At 37.1% G+C, this 12,183-nt stretch overlaps 1 protein-coding gene across 1 annotated transcript in view; it reads right to left on the bottom strand.

Moving 5' to 3' along the window:
* LOC104406817 (MKL/myocardin-like protein 2) overlaps positions 1–12,183 on the bottom strand; it is a 40,763-nt gene that overhangs the window by 9,125 nt on the left and 19,455 nt on the right. Inside the window, 4 exon segments of the mRNA XM_010015914.1 lie at positions 798–1,823; positions 3,851–4,004; positions 5,583–5,830; positions 7,282–7,422. Coding sequence (XP_010014216.1) covers positions 798–1,823; positions 3,851–4,004; positions 5,583–5,830; positions 7,282–7,422 — 1,569 coding nt within the window.

The following is a 12,183-nucleotide window of genomic DNA, read 5'->3' as shown; positions in this document are numbered from 1 at the left end:
CCGCTCTTGCACTGCGGACTGTGTGGCCTACCCCATCAGAATTTTACAGCCCTCATAAATGTTGCTAAATGTTATGGCACACACAGCACCAAAGCCTCAGCCCACAACATGCCAGAGCAGCCAAGTATACGCTGGGGCTGAAAGAATACTTTGCTGGCACAATAACCATGTGGGTGGCAGAGGATTTCATCTAGTCCCAATAATACCACTGGGTAGCTACCTTAGATCAACAGGTTAAACTGTCTTGGTTTGGTCTGGTTACTCTTAAACCTCTTCATTTATATCCTATCTTGGTTTATGCTGTATTTATTCACCTATAATCAGTCTAGAAATAATATTTGTGTAACTGTGGTTTCTTTTTATAACTCCAGTAGAGTCCTACAGCCTCGCATTCACATTTTTAACTAAGAGCCATCACCACACAAGTTCAGCCACCCAGTTTGAAAACAGGTGTACCTCAAATTAAAGGCCTGGGTTTATAGCTGTTACAATTTGGAGTTAACCTGGTGGTATATGCCGATACAAATCAACACCAACTGTGCATGGAGACAGTGCGTGGAAAGACAGGTTCTTTTCAGGAAAGTGTCTGGGAACAAAAGACGCAAAGAAAGCAAGTACTAGAAGGAGTTATAAAGAGATTGGCTCTGAATTTTTTCTCCACTTTTCCCTAAAGCAGGGAGATCAGGCTAAGCCTGATTTTTAAGTTAATCTTACAAGCAGCACATTTTACCTAATTATAATAAGTTATGCAAATAGTGCCATGCAATTTCCATGATGAAAAATAAAAACACCTTTACCTGCAACTTTATATTTCCAACTGGAAGCTGCACTGCAGTGGTAGAATTTGGTCCCTGGATAGACAGAGGAAGGAGAAGCTGTGCAGTTCCTTGGGTAGTTAATAAAGCTTGAGGTTGGGCAACAACTGCAGTTTGTGGCTGCCGCTGTGGATTAACATAAAATTGAGAAATGGCATTCTGAGGTTCAGCTTTGGCCACAGGTATCTCCTGCTTGATAACAACTGCCTTTTTGGCAACTGGATTCTGGCCACTAGTATATACTGATTGTCCTAAAGAATGACTAGCTACAGGTACAGATTGACTGGTACTAGAGCAATCAGTAAGGGCGTTTTCATCTTTGACAGCAGTACTGAATTGCTTCTGTTCAAAAGCAGCTGAGTTACCAGAAGTTTGAGACTGTTGCTGTTGTCCCCGTTTTTCAACCTCAAGTTGCATTTTCAGTACTTCCACAAGTTTTTGCTCTTGTTCCAGTTTCCTTTTGAGCTCTTCAATCTGCTTTTCTTTCTCTTGAAGCTTTCGGTCCTTTTCTGCTACATCAAACTCCATGGTTGAGATGTTTCCACTACTGCGATTCTGATTGTCATCACTTGTATTTGCTCTTAGTGGTGAAGTACTTAAGAACTGGGATGGTGACATCATGGTCATCATTTCTGTGAAGGTATCTGCCATACTAGTGTCATCTGTGCTTAGACTAGATTGTTCTGAAGGAGAGGGAGATATAGGTAAAGGAGAGCTAATGTTTTCAGTATTCACTGCTTTGCAGCCAGGTCCAGTAGATGTTTTTTCTGGAGGAAAGCTGGATATCGTGTTAGCCGCTGGTTTATTTAGTGTTGCAACAGGAAATGCCACAGTCACTTCCCCAGTATTACCTGTGGCCCCAGCAGGAGTGGTTGCTGTAACAGAACTACTAGTAGCAATCCCATTGTTATTAAGATCTTGATAGGTTTTCAGACGCTCAATAAGATCTGTTTTTGTTCCAGACACTGGTAATCCTCTCAATTTCAACTCCATTTTAAGCTCAGCTACCTGAAATAAAGCACAATAGGAAAAAAGTAAAACTTACTTATATACATTCTACCTTATTACATCTTAACAAGAATTATTTTCAGCATATTCGCTAGTTATTACACCTTTGGGTTCTGGCAGTGTGCATGATCTGTGAGCACATTTCCATGACCTCCTACTTCATTTCACTGTTTAAGTTGCTAATTCCTTTGTAGTGTTCAGTTGTTGTATGATGAATAATAGCAAAGTTATGCAGATTTTTCATAAATATTCAAAAAGGGAAAGTGAATGTACAGGTCTAATTCTGGGCTAAAAGCTTCTGAAGCAAACCTGTAGAGGGTCAGAGCATTGAACCCCAGCACACTGAAGCCGTTGTTACACCATCAAGACACATAGATCTGAGAAATTTTATCACGTCAGTTGTCAGTTGGATGACTCAATAGACCCATGAAGTACAAAAGGCTTCTCTATCTCTAATTACCAAATGAACAACTGAAGCTATGTGCCATCTGGGTTTCTTCTACAAACAGAAAAAGTGTAAGCAAGCAAAATTCATCTAATTTCTGGAATAAAAATGTTGTCAGTTTTCCAGTAAGTTTCCAGACAAAGTGAAGTACAAATGTGTTGAGTGTAAATTAATTCTGTGATTCAGTCACAATGAATGGCTTCTGCTTATGATATACACAGACCACACCTAACTGTAGTGTTTGGGCTATATGTATGTTAGAACTACCTCTAAAAGAGTGAAAGGTAGTGACCTCAAATATTTCAGTACTTTGCCAGTCTAGAACTTCATAGGTTCTTATGATTTGGAAATGATGAAAAGTCACATCAGTCCTTTAGCATCTCTGAGAACCACATCAATTGTGTATCAAATAACTGTCTGCCGAACAGTGATTATCAGCTGTTTCCCAGCTGGTCTCCTCTACCCTTGTTTGAGAGTACTTTCCAATTCTTCTGGTTTTCAACAGTGCATTTCAGCATTAATCAGAGCTGATTTAGATGTTCAGTGTTAAAACCACTACTAGCAGGTCTGTAAGTAAGGCTTATGTTATTGCTACTACATTAGCAGGAATACAAAAAAATTATGCAGAAATGGGTAAGTGAACAGCTTTAATCACTGAAAAGCACAAATTCAGATATTAAATATCTTAAAAGAGTTAGTTAATAACTTAAAGTTTGGAAAGTTTATTTCAATGCTATTTTGAATTGCAATTTATAGGTTTGTTTCATACTGAAAGATTGGCTTTATCTGATGACAGTACATTCTTGTCTTGAAAATCTGATCTTCTGAAACCCTTTTTTTTTACCCCATCAAGTTTAAAAAAAATACTCCCATCCTCAGAAACCCAATGCCTTGTAAAGAGAGACATGAAGCAACTGCCCACTAGATGTCCCTACTCCTCTGCTCAGGTCTGGCACATGCCTGTGGTTGCTATTGAATGGATCTGAATCTAAACCCCCACAAACTTCTTCAGACTCACTTTCATTAGGTACCTCACCGTGTTAATTCTTGTTGATGTATTTCTGAAGGAAGAAAATCCTATACAATCCTTTCATATTGCAGTTAAAAGAGGGTTTACACAGTTATAACTTTAAGAGGCTTTTATAAAATTTAGTGTTAATTTTCAGATAATATATTGAACTCTCGTAAAAAGATCTCTTATTTTCTGTTGCTTTTTACAGAGAAATTACTGTTCCAGTGTTTAATCTGCCAGGGCTAGAACTTCACATGAAGGGCACCTCACGATTTACCCAAGGTATCAAATTATGTACCTATACAATGTGTGAAATTCTTCTTCCTCTTCTAGTTCTATGGGAAAGAAATGTCATTTTTAGAGCATATGCATGTGAGGAGGCTCACTCAAACAAATATTTAAATCCAGAAGAGTTGTGTATGAAAACTTTGACAACCTTACTGTAAATAATTAAGAGAAAAGTACAGTCTTCATTGGTAAATAATACTCAAGTTTACTTTTGACAGTAACAGTTTGCAAGTCATGACCTATGGTAATGCAAAGGAACAGACAAATCCCTTTTATTTTTACCTTCAAGTCATCCAAGCTTGAAGGCAGAGGTCCTGGTTTCCGGTTAGGAATATTAGTGTTCTGTCTTGGGGAGCTGGCAGCTGAGGTGGGTGTGCTGCTGTTCAAATTAGTCAGTGGCGTGTTCCCATTGTTACTCTGCTTGTCATTCAGTGGCCTTCAAGCGATAAAAAAAAAAGGGGACAGTAATGTCAACGCTAAATATATTATGTTTTCAGTCAAGAAGCTGTGATTCTGAATCTAGTGTCTTATCAAGTCAATGGACAATTTGCTTATATTTTTTTTTAACAAATACATGTTTAACCCAAGACATTAAGTATTTTTAGTAAAACAGCACAGAGAAGAAAACATAACAGGAGTGTAGCATGTTGGTGTTTCATCTTCTCTTCAGTGAAGCGTACTAATTTAAGTTTCATAGTTTTTATTACTGTCATGGTATCCCTGGAGGACACTATGGACTGCAGAATCAGTTCATACAAATCACTCATTAACTAGGGCAACTAGTTAGGGTTTTGTTTGATATCAGTAAGATAAACCACAATATTGAACTATGTATCAAACCAACATACATGCTCCATGTTCATACATAATTAAGACCAATGTGAAGGCAGTTTAACCTGAAGATGATGCATTTTTATGAGTTGTACTCATAAGAATATCATATGAGGATCTCAAAATAATTGTAAAAAAACTTAAAAATGCCATCATTGACACCAGCTACCGTAAGTCAGCTCTTTTATTTCGTTCAACTGATTTATGTAGAAATGTTTCTGAAATGTCAGTAAATGGAACAGAAGAAGCGTGGGTAAGCAAGCAGAAACATCTCTAGTCCAAACGTTAGGATACACGGTAATTATAAATATAACCACAGATGGTATCTTTAACTTTTCTAGCCTTGCTTGCTGAGGAAAAATAACTTGGTGGAAACTCATTAAAAAAAAAAACCACACTAAAACCCCAAAAAATCAACCCAGTTGAAAGTCATTTGAATTTAGGGTTGTGTGACTTGTGGCACATTACACTATAAGCACTTCCAGAAAAGACTGATCTTAGATGGTGAGAATGAAACCCTGCAGATAGTAGTCATCTTATTCTGCTTTGGGGTGTTGGCAACACTTTAAAGATTTATTTTTCTGACTGCTTCTACCTCTAAATAAGAAAGTATATTTCTCACTGTTAAAAGTGGTAAAGATCAACACTGATAAGGAACTCATGCAGGCATCAGTGATGAAGCTGTAAGAAATACACACATTTTATCTTATGACTGTTTCTTTTTTGTAAAACTACAAAACTGTGGTCGTCTGTGAAACTGATGTAAAAAGACAATAAAACCACAACAATAGTATGTGTCTTTGTAAAAGCCATCATCGGTAAGCTGCTCTTCTGCTTCTTCTGCTCTGCCTATGTCATATTTGAGTGAAAATAATGTCAAAACTTTCTGGCTTTTGCATAATTGAGTTTCAAATATGCATCTAGGTCAGAAAAATATGCATCTGACAGGTAGGAGGTTCTGTTTCAATGTCATACAAAAATAATTAAGAGTATTTTAACAAGAGAACTACCTCATCGACCTTGTGAAATGAGGCACATAATACCCACAGTGATGCACATTGCCATTTCAGTTTTTTCAGGTTCCAAACGTCTCTTAACATTTGCAAAACATGCTTCCTTCTAAAGCACTAAGCCTCTAACTGATGTACATATCTTTAAAGGACACAAACAATGCTTCACATACTTCAGTGGTGCAGGTAGAATTGTCTGGTAGTTGTAGTGTTGTTGCTGTTGGCTCAGGATCTGCAGCTGCAAAAACAGTTGCTGCTGTTGTAGCAGACGAGCATAGTTGGAGTCCATCTGTGGTTCATTTTTCTCACCTTTCTGATCAGGTGGAATATATTGATGATACTTCAATTTTTTCACCCTTGGCTTAGGTTCTTTACATTTCTTGCTCCGATGCTTATCATTTGGGTTCTTTGGGTGGCTTTGCTGTTTACAGATGGAAAAAGATTACAGCCATCTCTTTTAAAAGCAGCTATAAAAGGTACAAAGATAAAGCTTATAGGAGCACACTTACTGCAAAGAGTTGCTGAACACAATTATCCCTGCAAACCTGCCCTGAAGCATCACTTACTACCTTTGAAAAGTAATATACTCCAGCTGGCTTATACTGTGCACAAGGAGGAGTCACTGAATCAGTTTGTGAATGTTTTTTAATAGATGGTATAAATGAAGCTAAGGGTTTCTGCTAGTCACAACCTGCCATTGCAAAGAGGCATTCTTCTTAAACAGGGAAGTTCAGAGCCACTTAGCATTTGGTACAAGGAAAAGCTAGAATCTTAAAGTCTGCCTGAAAACACCTTTCAGCTCAGAGGTACTTACAAGTCTAGATTAAAAGCATGGACAGTCCTATAAATTACAGCAACACTCTTGGGAAACTTCCAGCAGCATCCCTATTAGCAATATCTGCACATGTGATGGAACTCCTTTCCTTTACAAGCTCTTTAAAATTATTTTGAGTGAAAAGTTAAAGGCCGTTACCTAGTCACACTGAAGGTATCAAAGCAGAAATCCTGTGTTGATCCATGTATATTTATTACACAGCCTGTTTTGGGGGATATCTGAATTTGTCATTAAGGTCCTGTGTTAAGTAAGCTGGTACAAGTCCAGTGATTTCACTGGATAGAACCAAATTTATGCTAAAAATAATTATTAGAGTTCATCCTTGTAAATTTAACTGTGAATTAGCTTCATGTAGTTAGGCAGAAGTCCACATACAGTCATTACACAGCTGAAGAACTTTTGCAAAGCTGCTGAAATGAAATATTGTAGATGTTTTCTAACACAAATCCCACTCTAATTGGATTTGACAAAGCTTTCCATGCTGCTGGCTAGGTCAGTGCAGAAGAGAGAACCACGTATGTTCTTCTGGTACTCAAATACAAGGATACAGTAGCTTCTCTCACACAGTGCCTTCTGCTTACACAATAAATGAACTAAGAAAACAGGTGCAGAAAAGGAGCAATGCTGTTCACCAGTTTGGTTACAGGTAGACCATGAATGTGGTTGCCTCTGTTTCTATTATTCTCCACACAAAACTGGATTAGAAACAATTTAATCCATAGAAAGTAGAAACTCAACACTGCAAAAATCTATTGTCCTAACTTTTGGAAAACTCCCATAGCAATGTAATGCATAATTCTTCAGAATTAATTTCAACTGTATTGTCAAGATCTCTTGGAATAACGAGCCAGTCCCTACAACTGTTAATTATGGATCTTAGTATTCAAAAGCTTTCAGCCAACAACCCAGTGTGTTTTCCCGAACACTAATAAACGTTAGTTCTGGACACTATAACATTATTCATCTATTTTTTTCATTAAATATAGCATTGGAAAAGGACATAGATTAAGAACAGTCCTCAGATAACAGGCACCTACCTTTACTAATGTTGGCCCAGGCTTTGCTGCAGATACAGTATTTGTAGTCAGGGTGGTTGTAGCAGTAGAACGTGTAACATGCTGTTCGATTGTAGAGGGAGTTTTGAGAAATTCAGGAACTGGAGAGGTTAAAGGTGGATACTAGTATTAAAAAAAATATAAGGAAAAAGAAAAACATTAAAAACATCCACCACCTGAGTCATTGCAAGAATGTGAAAAGGTTAACACAATTTACTGTCATGGCAAATTCACTAAATATTTTTAGGAGAAATGGCAAAACAAGGACTCTTTTGTGTATATGTCTACAAGTATTCTAAAAAGGTACATTTTGGCACACTTCAAATACAGCAAATAGGATAAACTGGTTTCTTTCCTTGACTGCTTAGTTTGCATTTTATCCATTGCATGTAAACGCATCTGCAGTCCGTTTTTACAAATACAGTACAGTGCTTCCAGTTTCACCAAGGCAAAACAGTAACTGATCTTAGTATCAATTTTAGTAGTATATCTTAGTACGTATTTTCCCAATAATGAATTTTTTCTTATTATTGTTGGGTTTTCTGCAAGTAGAAAGTAGGATAATCCAAAAGGATTTATAACAACATACAAAAAAAGCAGAATTATTTTCTTCTTTTAACATACATGAAAATATTTTCTTTCTGTCTTTCATTCAAAATCATACAAAAAGAGCTGGAAGGCCCCTCAGAAGTACCTCACTCATTCAAGTCAAGAACATTTTACTTAAACTGCTCCTAACATGTATTTGTCTCTGGCTGGTAGCCCAGAATCAGATTACCTAACTGATGCCAGTTCTTAGCTTTGTAATTGCAAAGTTCTCCTAGAACTGACAGCTGTCACTGAAGTACTTCTGCTCCTGACATAAGGATACAAAAGAAATCTTCTCTTCAAGGTAGTCATTCACAATTACAGAAAAAGGTTATGTCAAATAAAGTTTTCTTGTTAGTGTCACCAGGTTTCACATATCAAGGCTTCTAGAACCAAAGAATTACAGATTTTATGAATATAAATAATTTCTGTATTTTTATATGCAACTAAGTACAGAAAAACAGTTCAAACAACATTTTTAAAATGTTGAGTAAAGGAGAGGTGAGGATTAAAAATAATGAAAGGAAAATGGAGTGCATTGTTAGCAGAGATACATCCATTTGTTTTTACGCTGCTTGAAGCATCATTAATATTTGCACCTAGAGACACTCCATGTGTACTGCAGCAGCCTCCTGAAGCTGCAGAGAACACTGCTTCCCCCCCTTAGGATGGTGGCCTCCAGTATCTTCTGTCTGGGAAGTCAGAATCATGTGTGCACATGGAGAACCTTACCACTCAAATTAGTACTGTCAGAATAGCCTCTTTCATGAGGGTCAAACATCAACATTAGGGAAATGAGCTTCTTGTTTCAGAATGATCATGCAGCACCACAGATGCATTTTGCAGCAACAGCTTCCTATTGTCAGGGAAAGCACAGCTCCGGCTGTGCCAGGAGGTATGTTTCTCCTGGATTACATTACTGTGCAGGTACAATCCAATAGCCTGAACTTTACTGAGTTTGTTCCCTTGCTGCTAAAAATATCATGTGCAATTTCTTTTATAAACTTCTTAAAGAGCCTATAGGCCCAGGACTTTTTTATTATTCTTTTCCCAGCCTCCCAGAAAATTCCCAAAAGTTTTCCTACATAATAACCAAACTTCACCAAGCTTAACTTTGTCCTACCAGTTTTTTTCTGTGCTGAAATTATTTTCTGATTTAAAATCTATTCCCCTCTGTAGTGAATATCCCTCTGATGGCATATGGATGCTATACATAAACAGATCTCTGCCCTTGTTTTTGCAGCTACACAAATTAATTTTTACTCTTATAAGAGATTTTTTCATTCTCTGATCATTCTGTTTTGTTAGGTTTTATTAGTCTGTCTTGGATATAAGTAACTGGAAATGTATAAGATATTTCATACGTGGTCTCACTGGATCCTTATAGTGGCATTAACACTTGTACTGGAATCATCTCATCTGGTATACTTGCAGTTTCACAGAGGCAGTAGCACTGTAGCTCAGTTATGTCACTGCTGACCACTGCACTCACACTGTATTCCTTCTCAGTTTTCTCTTGAGTCAAGAGTCCTCAGGTTTCTACATTTCTTCATGAGGAAAGGTGGTGTGTATTTTTCTTTCTAAGAACTATTCAATTTTATTGGAATTCTATTTCTCTCCTACAAGCCCAGTCAACAAGTTCTTTCTGCATAATCCGAAAAACTCTGTGCTGACTATGCCTTCCAGCTTTTGCTGTGTGCATTATTATGTCCAACCTTGACCCGTTCTTGATGTCAAGGTTGTTAATGGTAACATGAAACCATAATGTCCCCAGATCAACTCCTGCAGAGCGCTGTTACCATCTTTCTTTTGACCCAGAACTTCCCTGTCTTACCCCTGCTAAACTCAAACTTCTCCAGTTTTGCTAGTGTTTAATATCTTAAAGTATTAAGTCTAGACAGATGAGATCAGCTGCATTTCCATTGTTTAATAAAGCAATAAGATCACCTAGTATAGTATTCTTTCTTATAAAAGCCCATCCTTTATGTCCCTATCAATAAATACTCTTTTTCTTCAGAATACATTCTAAAACCTTGCATTCTAATTATGTCAGGTGCGTACTTCTCCTTAATTCATTCCTTCCTATGCTCTACTATTCCTCCATGAGACTGTACCACAAAGGACTTGAATCAATTAGCTAAAAACACATGGTATGCATTTTGCAGCTCTGTGTCCCGGTTCTTGTGTATTTCTGTGATGGCAGTTACCAAGGTGCCAGCCTGCAGGCACTGAACTCTCTGACTTCAGCTTACAATTAAATTATAATAATTTTCCCTTCTATCTCTGTGTTTCTTTTAGACATTTTGCTGCCTCTCCAACCATCACGTGCCAACCAGCAGCCATAGTGAGCTTGCCATAACCTATAAATCTAAACTATATAGTGGTTGTGATCCTTCTGTAGTGCTTTCCAGAGGGAAAGCTCCTGATACTGCTTTAATAAATTGCAAGATTTAGTATGCCATGCGTAGTCACTGAAACATTGCACACATGCCTGTCTTGGGGTTGTGTCAGTTTATGGTGGCAGGCTAAAGATATAAATGCCTCTATTTTTATATCCAACTTTCAAAGTGTTTGCTCTGGAAAGCATCCGATATCTACACAGTATGTGTTATTTGCTGGACTTGCATAAGAATTGGCAGGGTACTTTAGAGGGACTTACCCTTTAAGCAAGGGTTCTGGGTGCTGTATTCCAACATATTGCACTTTTACCAAGTTTAAAATGCTTATTCTAGTTATAGCAGTAGCATTTTAAAAAGCAATTAGTTTTGTCTTTGATACAAAGTGTCATGTACAGTATTACCATAAAGCATAGGAGAATCCTAATGATCTCATGATTTTCACTGGATCTTACATTTTCTTTTCTTGAAGTCTCATCTAAAAAGCATTTTAAACATTTGATGCTTCAGCTTACTGATTAAATTATCTTTTACAACTCAGCATTCTGATCCTTCCTGAACCCAAACAAATAACTTGACTTCAAACATACTATTTAACAACCCTTTTATAGGCTATGAAAACAACTCCATAATGACAGCACTACAAAACTCCTTCAAATGTAAAAGTTAGTAACTTTCAAAAAAACCCAAAACCAAACCAAACCCCCAACACAAACAAAAACCCCACCCCTCCACCCCCTTTAATTCATATTGCTTGAAATCACGGTGTGAAGCCTTCTCCACTTGCCATACTGTGAATTACTTTTTCCTTACATTAGTGATCCTAAATGACGAAGGATTAATGGCTACATAAAGCTTTTTACAGACTTCCCTGTTTTACCTGCATGTGTTAGATGAGGCAATGAACTGTGAAAATAATTTACTTGATATATTTTTAAATTGAAATATACAAAATTAACAGGTTTCAACTTCTTCACTTGATTACTTCATAAATTAATGTAAAGACTGTTTCCTTTAAACTGATCTTGTATTTGCAGTCACAGCTAATACAATTTCGGACCTAACTGCAAACAAGCATCTAGCAGGTCAACAAGCTATAGTGAATATATTAAGAAAACAGTCATTATATTCTGTCTCATGAAGCAAAATACTTGAGCTGTTTTGACAGTAACTGTTTAATGTCTTCAAAATTGCGAATGCCACAATTTGATCTCTTTAGAGTGGTGTGGTTAAACTGCCTAATCCTTACCAGATGCAAATACATCAGGTTAAAGCAAGTTTTAGGTCATCGGTCAAAGACAGCTGATGGTTCTCAAAGTTATGTTACATCCTCTGAAGCCTGGAAACGCGTGGAGGAGGAAGCCTTGAAAAGAACTCTGGCTGCACTCCACTGTTTTCAAAACATTCTTTGTATTTTATGTTGTAATAAAATGTAAAATTTGTCAGAGGAAATTAAAAGAATGAAGGAGCAATTTCCCAGACACATCTCCTGTAGAGACGTGCTGTGCTGTTGTTCTTTATTTCCAAAGGAACAGGGTAAGCAGCTGTTTTATTCTGCAGAAGAGCAACTTCACATTTTAGATCTGTGCACAGAAGGGGCTGTAATGTTATGAAATCCATAAGCAAAGGATTGAAGTTCTAGCTGAAGAGCTTTTTCAATCAAATTCAAGTGCTCTGTTATGTTGTTGCTGCAATCACGTATCTATCTTACGCTTCCTACTTGAAAAGCTTTTGGCACATACTGCTTTAAGTATTTTTATTTAACTTTCCATTAGGAACCTAATTCTTTACTTAGGAATCTAATTTCATGTGGTTTGTTTTCAGTTTATTCAACACAAATTACATTCTCTCTACATGAAACCAAATTCACATCTTAATCTGTATGTTAGGGAACAATGAA

The sequence above is a fragment of the Nestor notabilis genome, unplaced genomic scaffold (assembly GCF_000696875.1).
Source record: "Nestor notabilis isolate BGI_N333 unplaced genomic scaffold, ASM69687v1 scaffold9526, whole genome shotgun sequence".
Classification (NCBI taxonomy): domain Eukaryota; kingdom Metazoa; phylum Chordata; class Aves; order Psittaciformes; family Psittacidae; genus Nestor; species Nestor notabilis.
This window is presented reverse-complemented; position numbering and strand designations above follow the sequence as displayed.